At 43.1% G+C, this 18941-nt stretch overlaps 1 protein-coding gene across 5 annotated transcripts; it reads right to left on the reverse strand.

Annotated features, from left to right (window-relative positions):
- Positions 1 to 521: 521 nt before the first annotated feature.
- Positions 522 to 14972, reverse strand: SEC11C (SEC11 homolog C, signal peptidase complex subunit). Of its 5 annotated transcripts, none has more exons than XM_003121713.4 (6): positions 14805 to 14972; positions 8938 to 9047; positions 5851 to 6000; positions 3612 to 3731; positions 1332 to 1389; positions 522 to 715 (listed from the first exon to the last, which is right to left on the reverse strand). In XM_003121713.4, the coding sequence occupies exons 1-6, from the start codon at positions 14889 to 14891 to the stop codon at positions 662 to 664; spliced, it is 579 nt and encodes a 192-aa protein (XP_003121761.4). In that variant the 5' UTR covers positions 14892 to 14972; the 3' UTR covers positions 522 to 661. The 5 variants fall into 5 exon arrangements, with proteins under 5 accessions (XP_003121761.4, XP_084833984.1, XP_084834001.1 ...); XM_084977858.1 differs by having other exon boundaries at positions 5851 to 6161; positions 7591 to 9047; XM_084977875.1 differs by having other exon boundaries at positions 5851 to 6161; positions 7298 to 9047.
- Positions 14973 to 18941: the final 3969 nt, after the last annotated feature.

Raw genomic sequence — 18941 nt, forward strand, 5'->3', positions numbered from 1 at the left:
GGAGTGTTAGGAATGCAGAATTTGAAGTTCCTGTTGTGGCTCAGCTGGTTAAGAACCTAACCAGTATCCATGAGGTTGTGGGTTCGATCCCTGGCCTCAATCAGTGGGTTAAGGATCTGGCGTTGCTGTGCGCAGTGGTGTAGGTTGCAGATGTAGCTCTGATCCCGAGTTGCTGTGGCTGTGGTGTAGGCTGGCAGCTGTGGTTCCAATTAAACCCCTAGCCTGGAAACCTCCATGTGCCACGGGTGAGGCCCTAAAAAAAAGTAGATAAATCAATACATCATTTCCTTTTAAGGAAGGGTCTGTTTTTTTACCCCAGAAATGCTATGGGGAAAAACTTCTTTTCAAAACACAGACGTGACACATTTGGTCTATGCATTGTCCCACTAGTAGGCCAGGCCCCGAGATGGCCTGTCTGATCCTCAAGGCACTGTACACCCTCAGACTGGGTTTAGAGTGATCACCAGGAGTGGCAGGGAGATGGAGCACATTCAAATCAGAGTCCACAATAGAAAACAATCTTTCCTGATGAATCATTTATTTGAACAAGACAAAAATGTCTCCACATTGTTCCCTTTTATACAGAAAGTGGAACATTTCAAATATATTAGTTTTTCTCTTTTTTAGCAGTTCGGTCTGGTCCCAGGAACTGCTTTTCATCTTAGGATTCACGTTTTAGTAACACATAGGCACCCATTACAGCCAGAAGAGCATACTGTAAAGAAAACACAGTGGAAAATTACTGTGAGGTCTACTGACAAATTTGGTCTATAAATGTATTCAGATAAGGTCTGGTCAATACTAGGCTGAAGAAGGACTCGAAAGATGACCTGTCCCCCATATGCTCTGTTCTCCAAATGAGCTGTTCAATAGCACATGATAGTTAAACTGCCCAAAATATTTTGATGGACTGAGGATCACACATCCCACAAACACAGCCAGTGGACTACTCATCCCTGTGTAGGTTTCCTATTGTGTTTCAAGTGATTTTTTAGAAACAGAGAGACTATTTTCATTGAAATTGGGAGATAAGCATTACTAGGGTTATTATACTACTTTTTTTTGTTGTTGTATGTTGAAAGATTTCCTTAATAAACAGCAAAAACAATACGCCATTTTAGAACACACTATATAAACATAAAAGGTAAAAGTAGCTACTTTAAATAATTTTGATGTTAATGATTTAAATGATTATATCAATTTGTAGTGAACTACAAATACTCTGCAGAAGAATTAGCTTGCAAAACAATTTAAACAGATTGCATCATTATAGTTGCACATGAAAAAACACCAATATTAAAAAAAATACAAACATGCACATAAATTCCTACCTTGAATTTTGGGTAATCATTCATTATTATGGTGACCATGCCAACATACGGTAAAAACCTAAATTGCAGGATGAAAAAGCCAGAAATATAAAGAATGTAATATGATGACAGCAATACTTGAAAACACTATAGATCAGCATAAGGAAACAAAATCTTCCTTGGGAACACCACTACTGACTGGGCCATAAAAAACAACATTCACTCCTGTCTCAAAAGGCTTTATTAGGAGTTCCCGTTGTGGCTCAGCAGTAACAAACTGGACTAGGATCCATGAGGATGCAGATTGGATCCCCGGCCTCACTCAGTGGGTTATGGATCTGGCCTTGCCATGAGCTGCAGTGTAGGTCACAGACACGGCTCAGATCCCACATTGCTGTGGCTGTGGTATAGGCTGGCAGCTACAGCTCTGATTCAACCCCTACCCTGGGAATTTCCATATACCACTGATGTGCACGACCCACCCACCCCCCAAAAAAGTCAAAAGGCTTTATTAGTAGAAGCATCAGAGCTAACATCCAGGACAATTTTTTTAAGAAGGCAAATCACAAGCTGGAGATGCTGCTTGTCCTCACTGGCTATATTCACCATAACAGAATGAAAATTAGTTGAACCACTTATACAAAAGAACTGGCAACTTCCACAAATCAAGTTCTTAGTTTTTCTTAGTAGAGAAGTAAGAGTCAGAGAGCCTATATAAAAACGTCTGCGAGAGAAAGCTTTGAAGGCATATGAATAATTAGTTGGTAACTGAGGGATCCATCATCATTTTCATTTCACAGTGCTGTTCAGATGGAACAAACAAGTCTGTTGCCAGCAAATACAAACATGAATTCCACAATTTGCTCGCAGACGTGATTATGATCTCAGATATAATGAGCTAGCATAAGCCAGCCGATGACTATGTCGACAATATTAATGTCAATGCGGAATCAGTTTGACCCAAGTCTCAATCATGTCACTGATGGGAAACAAGGTCATGCCCCCTGCGTACCCTCCAGTCTTCTTTCCCATCAGTAGCTCCAACCTCTCACGTATACAAAGCCTACCATCAGAATGTCTAAAAACACAACACTGATAAGCTGCAAGCTTCTCTCACTTCCCTGCAGATATTCAGATGAACATGCAATTGAGTAAAAATGGTTAAAAGGTGAGCAGAGGGAGAAAAAGAGTAGAAAGAGGTCTTTACCCACCATCTGATGGAAAAAGCTAAAGCACAGAAAACGGTCACCCATGTTTGCCAGCCTTAGACGGCTGGTGGAATTTTGCTAAAAGGAGACATCTCTAGCAAGGGTTAAACATAAAAAAAGGGCCACCCAGAGAGGGGAAGAATTGCCTTTTTTTGATATTTCATAAGAGGATACGGAATGGACTCTGCTGTGTCAGTCAAGCTGGGACAATTATGCAAAGATAGGTATTAAAATTTTTTATCACAGAATTGGTTTTAGTAGTCAAAAAAAAAAAAAAAAAGAAATAATCTAAGTGCCCATCAAAAGAGGACTGGTTAAATAAGCTATGATTCTGAGGAAGAGCACGTAGCTATTTTAAAAAATACAGATGTAGATGTGACACAGAATGCTATTTCCAACTTCACGTTGGGTTAAAAAAAAGTCTTCTATGTAAGATGATATATATGCATACACACATCTTTGTAGGCACAAGGAATGTCTAGAATATACATCACAGTGCTAAACCGTGGTTATCTCTGGAAGGATTTCTTGTAGTTGTTATTTTAAATCTATAAATAAGTACTCTCTAGGTAAGGATTTATTTCAAAAACAGAATTAAATCCATGATGTAGATGGCATACTTCCATTCAGTTTCAGATTTTAGACCCTTAGGAAGTTCTGAATTTTGTTTAGACTTCAGAGTATAAAGTATATCTGTTTACAACTCTTCTGGAGTTCCCACCATGGCTCAGCAGTAATGAACTCGACTAGTATCCATGAGGACGCCAGTTCGATCCCTGGCCTTGCTCAGCAGGTTAAGGATCCGGCATTGCCACGAGCTGCAGTGTAGGTTGCAGACACAGCTCAGATCTGGTGTGGCTGTGGCTGTGGCGTAGGCCAGCAGCTGCAGCTCCGATTCAATCCCTAGCCTGGGAAATTCTATGTGCTGCCTGCGAGTACGGCCCTAAAAAGACAAACAACAACAACAACTTTCCTGACATATAATATTAGTAGTAATGAATTCTATTAACCTACACATTTGGGTTCTTTGTTTCTACATGTTTGTCTGGTGACTGAATCTTCGCTATAACTTCAAAAGTTAACCCTCACTTACCCTCTGGCTCTTCCCACCACGTCCTTCTTTTCGAGCCAGTTTTGCCCTTCTTTGTACAGGCCTCTATCGTCAACTTCGTTATTATCTCCTTTAGTCAGAAATTTGATGTCTCCATTATCTCTGGAAAGCAAGAAAAAGCCCTCTCAAAAACTATTTCTAACACAGCATCTTTAGGAAAATATTACTTTAGCCAACATGTTACAGGCAGACACAGGCACTGAGAAAAGCAGTCAAAGATAACTTGATCTTTCTTGGTTTAAGACGACGGCTTGCCAATAACCACTCTGCTGATTTGCCACAAATCAAATGACAATTCTGTCGACTTAAATTCTAAAACATCAAGAAGCTTGGCAAAGCACAAGGGCACCAGGAAGGCAATGATTAGCTCCAGCATCTGTTTCATTTCATTCTTAGTCCTCACAGACCAATGTGTTAATGTGGATTATATTCCTCTTCACTCTGGACATGAATTTGGTCTCAGATTACACAGATTTGAGCACAGGGGAATTCAAATGCAAGTGTGCTCTCAGCTCTCCTCACATTAATTTTTCCTTAACAATCATGGGGTGTGTTAATGCCTCATTTGCGTCACCACTGAGCAAAGTGGTGAACAATCCAGCTTGCAAATGAACAAGAATTACAAATGGCGTCAAGCTACTACTGTGTTAAAGAGACAGGTGGGATTCATCCTAAACCTCTAAACTGGCGCTTACCCAGCCTTGACACTAGGAATACATTATGATAGCATTATAGGGCTATCAAGAGGGTCTTCTTCTTTCAGGAAGACCAAATGACAAAATGCATAAAATAATTTGATAAAATATTACAAGCCCACAAAGATTTGAAACCATGCCAAAAGGAGCAAGCTGATTGGCAGCCCTGATCATACAGGAAATCAAGAGGCTAAAAATCCAGGCTGCCTCTCACAATTCATGTGAATTACAGAAAATCATCTTATTTCAACAATTTCTCATCTTTGGAAATTGTTTTTAAAACAGGTGAGAGTTCTGTTATATCATGGCTGAGGTTATTTCTTCATCAGTAAGTTAGCCAGTACTACTAACAAGGTACAGTGTATTAGCACAAACTGAAACATGGTCATTCTCACATTTAGAGTAAAATGAAGTGAATATTTCGTATTCACTTCTTTGAGGAACACCCTGAAGCAGTGAATGGAATGAGAATCAAATACCAGAAATGTACAATGCTCCATCATTTAAAAAATACAAATATACATGCCTAATTTTAGTTCCATAACTCATGCAGGTAAAATACTACACTAAGCTGCATAAAGGTAAATGAATAACCGTGTATATAAAATCTAACTTTTTTGCTAATCACACGACTGCACTCTCACATGGAAATTTAATATATTTGAACTAAAAGTAATTGTTTCTTGTTCCCAAGAAGTGTCTTAATAAGTCATCATTGGCATTCAAGGGAAAGGCAAAGACCTTTGTGGGGAAAGAATTAATGCAGGATATGCCATGATTGAATCAGGATGAGTTGCAGAAAGGAATATTTATCCATCCAGGGTTAATATTATTGCTATGAATGCCAGTTAGTCCAAAGGCACAAAGAGAAATGGGGAGCTTTCTGTATCTCTTTCTCTGTTAAGAGAACATAATTCTCTTATCAAAATCATTCTCAGTTACAGTGAGATTTGATTTTCTTTGAGAGTCCTTCAAGATATTATGCAAGAGTACATTCCACCTTGCATTGTGCAACAGCTTTTCAGGTGCTTCAGCAGACATCACTTCATTTCATTCTCATAATCAGCCTGTGAGTTACTGAGTAGAGCATTATCATTCACTTCGTACAGACTCAGTTAATTACTGTCCAAAGTCACTCAACTAGTAAATGTCAAAACTAGGAATATCATCTCGTGTTTTCGCTAATTTCTAGTCAACCATTAAAACCGTCCATAGGAATTCCCGTTATGGTACAGCAGAAACAAATCCGACCAGAAACCATGAGGTTGCAGGTTCGATCCCCGGCCTTGCTCAGTGGGTTAAGGATCTGGCATTGCTGTGAGCTGTGGTGTAGGTCACAGATGAGGCTTGGATCCCACGTTGCTGTGGCTGTGGTGTAGGCCGGCAGCTGCAACTCTGATTCAACCCCTAGCCTGGGAACCTCCATATGCCAAGGGTGCAGCCCTAAAAAGCAAAACAAACAAACAAACAAACTGTCCACAGTTTTGTCTACAAAACCAAACCAAAGAGAAGTAAAGCCTCTTTACTTTTCATGAACTTTGATTACTCTGTGAACTATTGGAATGTCTCGTCCTTCAACTTTAAAAACAACAATTTCACCAGCTCTAATCGGGTCTTCCCGGAAATTTGTTAGGAACAGAAGGTCGCCCCTGTGAAAGGCTGGCTCCATGCTGCCACTGGAAAGAAAAAAACACAAAATCATATCAGAAGTACCCTGGGTTCACCAGGTGAATGTTTCATTTCATAAAGAATATAACAAACATACCAGTTAGAATGGCAACTTTTTTTTTTTTTTTTTTTTTTACGGCCATACCCTTGGCATATGGAGGTTCCCAGGCTATGGGTCCCATCAGAGCTACAGCTGCCGGACTACCGCACAGCCATGGCCACGCCAAATAAGAGCTGTGTCTGTCACCTACACCACAGCTCATGGCAACGCCGGATCCTTAACCCACTGATTGAGGCCAAGGATCGAACCCACAACCTCATGGTTACCAGGTGGATGCAATTCTGCTGCGCCACAGCTGGAACTCCTAAAATGTCAACTTCTATCAATAGTCAATAGGTCTATGAGCTATTAAACAAGCCTCAGTGGTTACCTTCTCATTGCTCAAGGTATAACCGTAAGGAAATGATCTCTTCTGGGATGTGAGTATGAAAAGAGCACTAGTGAGCCCCTCTACAGTTTGTGTTAGGTAGAAAAAGAACTGAGATTAACGTGGACTCTTTGAAATAAAAGCCAATTTTTAGCCTTAAAAAAAGTCTTACATTCACAAATGCTATTTTAATTAAGAACTACAGACAGAGTTCCTGTCGTGGCTCAGCGGTTAACGAATCCGATGAGGATCCATGAGGATGAGGGTTCGATCCCTGGCCTCATTCAGTGGATTAAGGATCTGGCGTTGCTGTGAGCTGTGGTGTAGGTCGCAGATGTGGCTCAGATCCTGTGTTGCTGTGGTTCTGGCATAGGCCGGCAGCCATAGCTCCGATTCGACCCCTAGCCTGGGAACTTCCATATGCCATGGGTGAGGTTTTAAAAAACCTACAGACTCTGAAAGCTGGTGATTTTCTTGGGCAATTCTTAGGTTTTGTGGTGTATCCCCAGCACCCAGGACACAGACATACCTTTTTAAGGAATGGGAAGTAGATAAATAAATATACTTAGCGGGTTATGATCTATCCAAGAGCCAAGCTGAAGGTGGGAAAGATTCAAACCCAAGTCCTCTGACTCCTGCAGGAGGATCCTTTCAGCCATATTCTATAGAACACCCAGTTCTTACAAAGGTTGACTGTTTTTGAGGTGGTCAATGAATAATCCCAAATGACACCTGTTTAAACCCACGCTAAAAATCTTTGGTGGACTCAAAGTAAACTATAATCTAGTGTAAGCTGAAATCATCAAAAAAGAATTCATTTTATATATGCTCGTGCTTTGTTTAAATGCATGAGAAAATAAAAACTAAACACGGGGGCCAGGCAACTAACGATGAGTAAGTGTGTTGAGGGCAGGACAGGCGAGAAAGAACCAGTCTAATGAAGAGATGTGGAGCTTTACAGGAAGACATGGGTTCACAATGGGAGTCGCCCCCCAGAGGCTGGTCCTCTCACCCCTCCCAACCCTGGCACATACCGGACCCAGCCAGGAGACGTGTGGCTGAGCCTGGCCTGCTGATAGGTTTATTTTTAAGTGAAACCAGTGACACTCAGTGCAGTCACAGATCCAGCATTCAAAAATAGAAAACTCGAATAAAAAAGGTAGAGAGGGCTAGAAATATAAAAGACTAAGAGGAAAAGAAAGAGAAAATGTCACAGCAAAAATAAACTTGGGGAGTTCCCGCTGCGGTGTTGCAGGTTAAGGATCTGGTGTTGCCATAGCTGTGGCATAGATCACAGCTTCGGCTCGGATTTGATCCCTGGCCCAGGAACTTTCATATGCCATGGCTGAGGCTGAAAAAGAAAAGGAAAAAAAAATTTTTTTTCCTTCCAACACAGAAGTTTACCTTGTCACCTTCTAAAAATACAACAAAATTGCTTCAGGGCTCCATTTTCTTTTAAATTATAATGGTTAAAATGCTTAGAGTAACTTCATCTATTGCTTCATCTTTACTTCTTCAAAAAAATTCCTGAAGACATGCAATAGGAATTAAGTTTCTAGAAAACCATCTCATACACAAACTGTTGCCTTTGGAATGGACAAGCAATGAGATCCTGCTGTATAGCACTGAGAACTATATCTAGTCACTTATGATGAAACATGATGGAGGATAATGTGAGAAAAAGAATGTATATATGTATGTGTGACTGGGTCACTTTGCTGTACAGTAGAAAACTGACAGAACACTGTAAACCAACTATAATGCAAAACATAAAAATCATTTAAAATCTTAAAAAAAAAAAAAAAAGAAAGAAAACCATCTGAGTCTGCAACAACAGGACTGCAATTTGAAAAAACCTCCCAGAACAAGCCTCAGAGCAGGAAGGGCACACTGCAGTTTGGCATCAAGAGTCATTATCATGTCCCATTAGGAAAGCAGTTCTTTGAAATGTTTCACTAATAACAACTTAGACTTGCTTTCCTCAAGGGCCAGGGATTACCACCACCCCTCCCCATCCCCACTCCCCCCAAGGTCAGTGTTCCCTGAGGTCAAACATCCTTCATGATGTCAACAGCTTACGCTGACAAACCAAATTGGCTTAGAATTGTCAAGGAGGCTTAAAAAAAAAAAGTCCCAATGTACTGCAATTTCATAATCATTTCCACATGCAAGTGTGTCTGTTTGACTGAAGGAGCACCAGAACATCTCGAACTGAGTTTTGGTTCTGCCAAAAGTAACTGTGGGATGCAAGTGACTTGGCCTTGCTGGGCCCCAGGTTCCTTATTGGTTCCTTATCAGAACACAAGCAACAGCATGATTAAAGGCCTCAAATGTCTATTGAAAAAGATAAGATTTTTTTCAGCAAAAGCCAGAAAAAAAAAAAAAAAGAAAGAAACATTCTCCAAACAGATATCAATAAGGAAAACTCTAAACCTTTATCCAATTAAAACAATGAGTTTTGGGTTGTCCACACTGTTCCTGGATCCCAGGCAGCAGCAGGACAGCGGTGGGACCCACCTTAGCACCACGACGATGGGGCTCTCGCTGCCAGTGAGGACAATCAAGCCTTTCCAGATCATGAGCGCAGAAGACACGATCATGGCGAAGTTTAAGACCTGGTAATAGAGCTGGAATGAAAAAGGCAAAACCAAAAGTGAGAACAAGTGGCAGAATGTTCACTAACCCTAGGCTGGAAGTGTGCTTGCTTGAAAAAAAAAAAAAAGGCTGTGATTTTAGGATATGAAACTAATTTGCATAAACTACAAAAGTAGGTAGAATTTCAACTTTTGACCATGGAATACCCATAAGTCATCTCTCCTTCAATGAGAGGAAAGGTGGCAGGTGGCAGGTTGCAGGGGTGGGGGTAGGGCAGGGAGAACCAGAAAAATCCGTGAGACCTGCTTTATTAAGGCCTCGGTAAGTCTCTCCTTACCTCTCTGGATTTCCCAGAACCTCCCACCCTGTGGGTCCCACCACTCTTGTTCTCCTGCTAGGCCTCTAGCTCTGGTGCAGAGAGCGCATGTCCAGCCTGAGAGCATACCGTCCGCCTTTGACCACTTTCTTTCTAGTCGTCCTGCCAGTTTCTCCTCCTCTAACTGACCTTCAAATGCTGGCGCTGGCACATTCATACTGACTGCTCCCAATACTGAGATTTCCAACTGCCTCCCTGACACTCGGATGTCTTGAAAGGCCCTTCCAACCCCACAGGGTCCAAACTGAACCTATCTTCCCCAGAAAGCCTTCAGTGCTTGTGATCCCATCCCAATGCACAGCATCCCCATCCACCCAGCTGTCTGCAGCCATCCATTCTGTCCTCTAGACATCTCTGGCATCTGTCCAGTTCCCTCCATGCTCACTGCCACCCCACGCATCCAGTTCACCAGCCAAGCCCGTTGGACACTGTGAGAGTCAGCCTCCCTATGTCCACACATGCTTCTCTCAATGCATTCTCCACGGTACACTCAGCACTCCTTTGCCAATGCACCTCTAGTCACCTGGTCCCTCCAGGACCTGCTTAAGGCCCTTTGATTGCACCCCACACTCTGAGGATGACTATGGTCTCTAAGGCCCTGTCTGGCCTACACCACCCTGCTGCCCCGCCCAGCATCAGGATCTATGGGTGGATCTGTCAGTGCTTCAACGCTCCTCTCCACTCCAGGAACTTCACCGGTTGTTGTTGCCCAGAAGGCTCTCACACTAGACTCCTTAGCACACCTAACACTCACCTTTAAGTCCTACTTTAAACATCAGTTCCCAAGGGAAGCCCTCCCTGACCCCTAGATCAGGAGTCAGCAAGCTTGTTCTGTAAAGAGCCAGGTGAATAAATATTTTAGGGTGTATGGGCCTTCTTATCTCTGTGAATGACTCAACTCTACCACTGTAGTGGGGAGGCAGCTATAGACAATATGTAAAACAATGAACATGGCAGTGTTCCAATAAAACTTTATCTATAAAAATAGGCAGCCTAGGTTCTCCTGTTATATATCCTCACTGCATCCTGTATTTCCTTACACCATCCATCACCTTGATAATTATGCATATAATTATTTAATGCTTCTTTCACACTGAACTGCAAGATCCACAAAGGCAAGGATCACTTCAGCCTTGTTCACAGCTGAACCCCCAATATTCCACACAGGCCTGGCAAAAGTTAAATACTCAATTTGTTGACTAGTGAGATATACATGATGGGGACATACAAACTCATAGTAAGAAAAACACTAAAATCTCGACAACAAAGAGGTAAAGCTTAAACTATTAAATACTCCAAAGAGGAAATACAAGTGGTGAATAAACACTTAGTGTCTAGGGAAGTTCCCATTGCGGCTCAGCAGTAATGAGCCCAACTAATATCCATGAGGATGCAGGTTTGATCCCTGTCCTTGCTCAGTGGGCTGGGGATCTGGTGTTGCTGTGATGTATGTCACAGACATGGCTCTGATTCCTCTTTGCTGTGGCTATGGTGTAGGCCAGCAGCTGCAACTCCAATTCAACCCCTAGCCTGGGAACTTCCATATGCCATGGGTGTGACCCCCCCCCCAACTTAAAGTGTTCAAATCAAATCCTGCCTCCTCCCACCCCCAGCCCCTTTTTGGCCTAGTAAGCTTAAAGTTAGTTTGTTGTTTAATGCCAATATTCAGTGCTTGGCAAGAATATGTTGTGGTGGGGCTGCAGGTCGATACAGCCATTCTAAAAGCAATTTAGTGTCAAGCATTAGTATCAAGAGGTTGCTCCAGACACAGTAATCCTACTTCTAGGAATACAGTCTAAACTAAAGGCAGATAGGGAATCATGGCCCAAAGATATTTATCACAGTCTTATTTCTAATGACAGGGTAAAGAAAATAAATGAGCAACAACAGAGAAATGGCTGGGTAAATAATGGCAAATTACTGCATTATTTAAAACAATGAATAAAGAACTTTGACAGCATGACTAAACACTTGAGATACATTGAGTGAAAAATGTGGGCTGCAGTAGGAGCCTCACAAACCGTACAACAGTTTATAAAACAAACGCATCTTGGAGCTCCTCCAAGATGCTAACAGAGGCTATCTTAGCATGGTGGAATTATGAGTGAATAGATTGTCTTAATTTAAACTACTCTCCATTCTTTAAAATTCCTACGATGAGCACAGATTAATTTCAAATCTGGGAGCGGGTGAGGGAGTACTTAAAGGCAGTGCAATTTGACAAAATGGAGGCCATTAAAATAATCATTGTAAAGAGTGTGACAGAGCATGAAAACATTCTGATAGGATAGGAAGGAAGGAAAAGCAAAGCTCAAAAGTGTCTCCTGCTAAAAATCACAACTGTGTGAAAGTATGTAATTTGAAATAATTGTGCAGGTTACAAAAGTGGGGGCCAAAGGTGAACTAAAATAACTAAGGTATTTTTTTTTTTTTTTGTCTTTTGTCTTTTTTTGTTGTTGTTGTTGTTGCTATTTGTTGGGCCGCTCCCGCGGCATATGGAGGTTCCCAAGCTAGGGGATGAATCAGAGCTGTAGCCACCGGCCTACGCCAGAGCCACAGCAACTCGGGATCCGAGCCGAGTCTGCAACCTACCCCACAGCTCACGGCAACGCCGGATCGTTAACCCACTGAGCAAGGGCAGGGACCGAACCCGCAACCTCATGGTTCCTAGTCGGATTCGTTAATCACTGCGCCACGACGGGAACTCCAGGTATTTTGATGTAATAAATGAAAACAGGAAAATATTTTCAAGATTAAAGCAACACACTAGACGCCTGATGATAAGAGAACGACCATATATTGTACCACAATCACATCATAAAATTTAATACAGTCATTAAAATGAGTTTCTCAAAAATTAAAAAAAAAAAAAGGCTAAAGCTGCATACCATTTTTCCCAACTCCTTGGCTACTGTATCAACAGCAAATCATGAAACTAAATTCCCAGGAGTGTGAAAAAGGAAACTGGAATGCTAAACAGATATTGTTCAAGTATTGGGCTATAATATGGTAAACTGTTGCTTTCAAAGTAAAATCAGCCTTGCAAGTCACATAAGTATAAAGCAGAAGTTGTTCACTGGAGTTTCCACTGAAAAACAGCCACCTGCTCCAATTGACTTAAAGGTTTAATAAATAACCATTGTTTCCTTATGAATCACAGCTCTGACCAGGAAAGACCCAAGCCACAGTTTTCTGGTTTTCTACAAAGACTGCCCTTATTTATTTATTTATTTATTGGCCATGCCCACAGTATGTGGAAGTTCCAGGGCCAGGGATTGAACCCACGCCACAGCAGTGACCCAAACCACAGCACTGACAATGCCGGATCCTTGAACCGCTAGGCCACCAGGGAATTCCAAGACAGCCATTTTTATATAGGCTTTCAAACCACTGGGCTCAAGCCTGATAAAAGCAAATCATTCAATCTTGCCACTTGTCTAATAAAGACCATGTACTAAGAATATATTTTCCAGAGTATGATTTTCTATGCCTGAAAAATACATCAAAAGTAAAACCAATTCCTCCGGGGGAGGGGGGGGAACCTCCCTTTGAGCAAGACATCTATTTGCTCAAGAGACAGCTAATTATACAAAAACCTAACAACCAAACTAACTGCAAAACCACAGATCACCCTTTCAACACCTCATCTTTAAGGAGCTTACTATCTGAGTCTTGGACTGAAATCCTAGAATCTAAAAAATGTAATTTTGATGGAACTATTGACTAGCTGATTGAACTCTAAAATATACACCCCATATTTCACTGGTGCCTTTTCTTGTTATTCATCTTGCCTACCAACTCGGTATGCTTGGCACTTAATCACCCCAGCAGAGTTTAGAAGCAAGCCCACACTGTTTTTTTCAAGCAGAGATGAAATAGCCAATGTCTAAGAGTTTTAGGCAACCATTTCAGACCAGATATTGTGGCTGACAGAGCGGCAAAAATGCCAGTAGCTATTTTCCTTCCTCTCTTCCTCACTGCAGAAACAAAGAGTCCTTGTTTTTGCATGTGGCTCTTTCCTTAATCAACAGTAAGCAAGGCCAGCAGAAAAAGGAGGTCCCACATCCAAGGCTGGTGGAGCAAGCATATGTGACAATGTCTCATAAAATGCTATTTTGGAGGGAAAAAGAAGCAAAAGGACAAAGCTTTTTTAAAAAGTATGAGGAGGCAGGAGATTTGAGCTTCTGAATTTTAATTAGAAACTTAGCTAAACATAGGCAATGCAACCAGCCTATGAGGCCTTATCACTGAGAGTGGTAATATGCAGATGTTTCTGAAGGCAAACTGGTTTAGGGATTGATATATTCTCCAGAAGGCCTTCCTTGATAGTCTGCAATCAGTATTTGGTACCAATTTTAGAGGCATTTTAAAAACCTAGCCCATTAAGTCTAGATTTTTAAGTAAAGCTCTGCTTCCTGGAGGATTTTCTTGTAAACAGCATCAATGCTCAGGGCATTAGCTGCCGGTTTTTCAAGCTAATGATGATCTTTGCCACAACTCATCTGAATCACAGAAACGCCCAGGAAACCATCTAATATGCACACCTAGAAACAGCCTGATTCTCAAGACTGTTCATGAGATTCCAGTCACCAAATTCCTCCACACAACTGCACTAGTCTGAAATTGAACTTGGGAAAAAAAGAGAGAGAGAGAGATGGATGGGAGCTGACTAAAGAGAGAGCAAGAAGGACGTTTTCCTCCAAGCTCCTCTCATAGAGGGGTAGGAAATCAGCCCCAGCTGCCCAAAGACTCCATACTAACTGCCTCTGATAGTCAAGGTGCTGCCAGCCTTACGGAGTCTAAGAAGTTAGAGAAGACTTCTGAAATCCCTTTTATAACACCGATTCAGTTCACAAGACAGAACACTATCAGTGAGCTCTTCCGCACAAGGAGCTTTGTTTAGTCCCCATGCACCATCAGGAAAACATTGTTTTTGGGAAGAAACTGTTTTAGGAGGCATCACTGGACAGCTCCCACCGCTAGGAAGTTCTCCATCTTTCGCCTGCCTTTCTGCCACTTGCATGGATATCAGGCCTTAGCAACCCCACAGAGAAATCTGTCCCCTCTTCCACGAGGTGGCAAAATTCGTGCAAACAGCTGTCACTCGCAGTAGAGTCATCTCTCCCCGCTTTTTCAACCGCACTTGACATCCAAAGTGCAGGATTTCTATTATCTTCCCCTTCCGGGGCCGCCCTCCCCTAACTGAACTCCTCTCAGGGCAAGGAAGTACCCACACGTGGGTCTGTGCGGATTTGAACACAGGGCCTCCAAGAGCCCAGGGTGGGTGCCTCGGGTCGCCGCCGGACCGGTTACGGGGCGCTGTCCTTGCAGGAGCCTACCCGGGAGCCCCGATTCCCCACTGTCGCAGCCGGTCCCGGCCCCTAGACGCGCCCCCCAAAAGGAGCTCCGTTACCTGGCGCTTGTTCATCTTCCTCAGGTCCCCAAAGATGTCCAAACCGGACGTGGGGAGATGCGACCCCACAGCGCCCGCGCGCACCATGCCGGGGTCTCTGGGGGCCGAGGCGACCCGCGGGCTCCGGGTGTCACAGACAGCTGCGGAGCACCGGCCGGGCCCCCGCCCACCGGCCTTGTTGGCCACGTGACCAGAGGCTCGCTTGGGCGTCTGGGAAATCGTAGTCCTGTGAGTCTGAGCCACTTGAGTACCTGCAAAGAACTGGTAAGAAGAAACTACCACTCCCAGAATGCCACGGGACAAGAGCCTCGTCCAGTGAAGACCCAGGGCTCCCAGGGAGGGAAACGACCCGGCTCCGGAGCCTTGTCCGACCATTGCGAGGGAACTTGGGAAAGCGGGTGATCCTGCATATCCTACGGGCAGCTCGGAGAAGTGACTACTCAAGATCAATTGAGTTCCCTAAGACTCTGGTCAGGCGCCAAGAAGACACCTAAAGCTCCCCCGCATTCACCTAGCCGTGTATCTAGGCTATTGGATGACTGCGACGAGAGAAGGTGGAGCTTCTACCAGGGCGGCAGGCTGTGCTGAATACGGGAGGCGCCTAAAAGTGGGCTGGCGAGTGGGCGGGACCTGGAAGAGGCGGGACTTTTGAAGCTATGGAGTTCCGCGCTCTCCCAGGATTTGAAAACTAGGAAACAAGGGGATACAGTGATGCTTCCTTTGATCAGAGCTATGCCGCAACGGATGTTAATTGAATGAATAAATAAATAACCAGTTGATTTTATACTTGAGGAAACAAGCCTAGAAAGATTAAGTGACCTGGCCAAGGCAAAGTGGCAGAGTCTGGAATAGAACTCAAATTTCCAAACCCAGGATTGTCGTAGTCCTGATCCTAGATCATCCTTAGTTTATTCACTCACTCGTGTATGCATTATTTATTTCATTCATTTGTTAAAAAATCTTTTTAGAGCATATACTATGCACTTAGCCCTAGTCTGGACGTAGGAAACATCAGTGAACACCTAGCAACGGGAGACATAATAAATAAGTAAAATTATATGGTATCTAAGGAGTGATAGTGCTGTGGAAATAGGAAGAGCAGATAAGAGAGGGGAGAAGCTCTGGGGAAGGGGGCAGGTGGCAATTTAAAATATCCCAGAAGTTGACTTACCAGGAAGCTACTGAAGCATACTCTTTGGAACACTTCACTTGCAAAGGCTCCCTTCCAAACCCTTGAATAAAAATGGTCATATGGTTTTGTAAAAGTTTCAAAAGCAAGATATTTGAATTGCTATTTGTTGACTCTTGTTTCTTTGCATTCCTAATTCCCCTCCATCATACTTCCCTTCACGTTGGAGGGACAAGGAGCATTTTGAGGATCTAGCTAAGGAGAAGTTGAATTGGAAATACATTTAATTTGGATTCAGTGAATATCTTGATGTGGGGTCTTCAAAGTACCACCAAGCACCCCAAGAGTCTCCAGCCCTCCTTGACTGGTGCTCCCCCCCTCTGTCTCTGTTCTGAACTCCTTATTCTCCCTCTCCAGCAGTGCTGTGATAGCCAATACAGGGTCTTAGCTCCTATTGGCCTATTTCCTCCGAAGACCTAGGAAAAAGAGCAGTTTGATTACTATTGGCCCTTACTGCCAATATCTGGGAAGACCAGTTTAACTCATGTCAGAAATCAAGCATTTCTCTGCCTAGGTCTTGATCATCAAAGCATCATCTTCAATTTATGGAGTATCCTAAACCAAAACTATAGTATTGTTTTATTAATACTTTTTCCATGAGAAATAAGCATATTGCTTTTCCTTATGAAATCCCCTAAACACAGTCTGACCCCATACACCCTCCTTCCCCTTGCATTAGATTATCAGAAATAGAACTTTAAGAAATCTTCCATACAGCATTGGTTCACTATCTTACTTATTGATTCATTTCCTCCATCAAGCACTAGGAATCTGGCAAATAAGACACAGTTCTTAGATCCAGTTGAAGTTGTAAGTGTGCAGACATGATTATCATGTAATATCACAAGTGATCTAGATAGGACATAATGAAAGGTATGATCTTGGAGTTCCCATCATGGCTCAGCAGAAACAATCTGACTGGCATCCATGAGGATGAAGGTTCAATCCCTGGCCTCACTAAATGGGTTAAGGATCCGGCATTGCCATGACCTGTGGTGTAGGTCGCAGACAGCTCAGATCTGAGTTGCTTTGGCTGTGGTGTAGGCCAGCAGCTGTAGCTCTGATTCAACCCCTAGCCTGGGAACCTCCACATGCCGTGGGTGCAGCCCTAAAAAGACAAAAGACAAATAATAATAATAATAATAATAAAACAAAACAAAAGTTATGATCTCTAGTGTAAAATCCCCTTGGCATATCAGGCTAGCCCTTGTGCTAAGGGAGGAATTGATACAGAGGCAGTACTAGCTAATACTTTTTGCATGTTTATTCTGAAACAGGCAAGTGCTTGTTTATACTTATTATCAATTTCATTCTTACAAAAATCCTTTTTTTTTTTTTTTTTTGTCTTTTTGTCTTTTAGAGCCACACTGGCAGCATATGGAGGTTCCCAGGCTAGGGGTCTAATCAGAGTTGTAGCTGCCAGCCTACACCACAGCCACAGCAATGAGGGATCTGAGCCACATCTGCAGCCTACACCACAGCTCATGGCAATGCCAGATCCTTAACACACTGAGTGAGGTCAGGGATTGAACTCGCGTCATGGATGCTAGTCAGGTTCGTTAACCACTGAGCCACAACAGGAACTCCACAAAAATCCTATTTTACAGAACATGGAAAATAAGTCTCAGAGATGATATACAAGTTAGACAGCACCACAGAGTCAAGAGATGACAGAGCCAGAATTTGAATCCAGGTCTGGCAAATCCAAACACGTACTCTGTATGGTGCAGCCTCTTCTCTGCTCTTTTCTGCACTTTGAAACCCCCAGGACAACATGAGCAGACACAATTCCAGGCAGGAGCTTTAACTTTCAGTTCCTAAATTCAAGTTGCCACCTACAGACTGATGATGTTGAAAACCAACATCAGATCCCCATCATGAACGCTGTGGAATCTCGGCTCTACTTGTGCTTCGTGGAGAGAGTAAGACTCATTCTTAAATGGAGCACAAACAGGAAGACATCTGACGGATGACTTGGCATCTGGTCAGCCTTGGTAGGAACCCTGGAGTCAGGCTGCATAGGAATGAAACGCATCATCTCAGATCTGAGTCAGCTTCACCTGGCTAATGGTGCCAGACACCAGCTTTCTGAGTCGATCTCTGCCTTCACCATCTTCTGCATCTGTGGAAGGATCTATCTCAGGAGAACTGCACTGGTACCTAAGGATGTCATCATCAGAAGGTGGGAATTCAGGCCACCTTTCCCTCCTCCTCAACCTCTCCCCACTAAGTGCTTTTGTCGGAAGCCATTTTTCAAACTGGCACCCTCTTCTGTCCCAAGTGACTCTTCTAATTACCTCCCTGTGTCGAACAGTTACAACCAGCCATGAGGAATTGTGTGCTAAGAAACCTGTCAAGAATAATGGGGGCGGGGGGGGGGAGAATGAGAGAGAAGGAGGGAGGGAGCGGGGGAAGAAGGAAAGAAGGAAGGAAGGAAGGGCAGGGAGGCAGGGAGGAAGGAAGATGACATTCATTAACCAAAGATGCTCATTTCTGGAATTCCCCAGTGGCCTGGCAGTTGAGGATTTGGCATTGTCATTGCTATGGCTTGGGTTCAATTCCTGGCCTGGGAGCTTTCTGGACTAGGAACTTCTACATGCTGTGGTTGTGGCCAAAAAATATATTAAAAAAATATTAAACAAAACAAAACAAAACTATGCTCAGAGTGCCTGTCGTGGTGCAGCGGAATAGAATTTAACTAGGAACCATGAGGTTGCGGGTTAGATCCCTGGCCTCACTCGATGGGTTAAGGATCTGGCATTGCTGTGAGATGTGGTGCAGGTCACAGATGAAGCTCGGATCTGGCGTTGCTGTGGCTGTGGCTGTGGCCGGCAGTTGTAGCTCCAGTTTGACCCCTAGCCTGGGAACCTCCATATGCTGTGGGTATGGCCCTAAAAAAGAGAAATAAATAAAAAATAAATGATGCTCACTTCCATTTAGACCCCATG

This window comes from Sus scrofa, chromosome 1, assembly GCF_054392235.1.
Source record: "Sus scrofa isolate SSC_HxYL_T2T_F1_AM1 chromosome 1, Sscrofa_HxYL_maternal_Yorkshire_Landrace_v2.0, whole genome shotgun sequence".
Classification (NCBI taxonomy): domain Eukaryota; kingdom Metazoa; phylum Chordata; class Mammalia; order Artiodactyla; family Suidae; genus Sus; species Sus scrofa.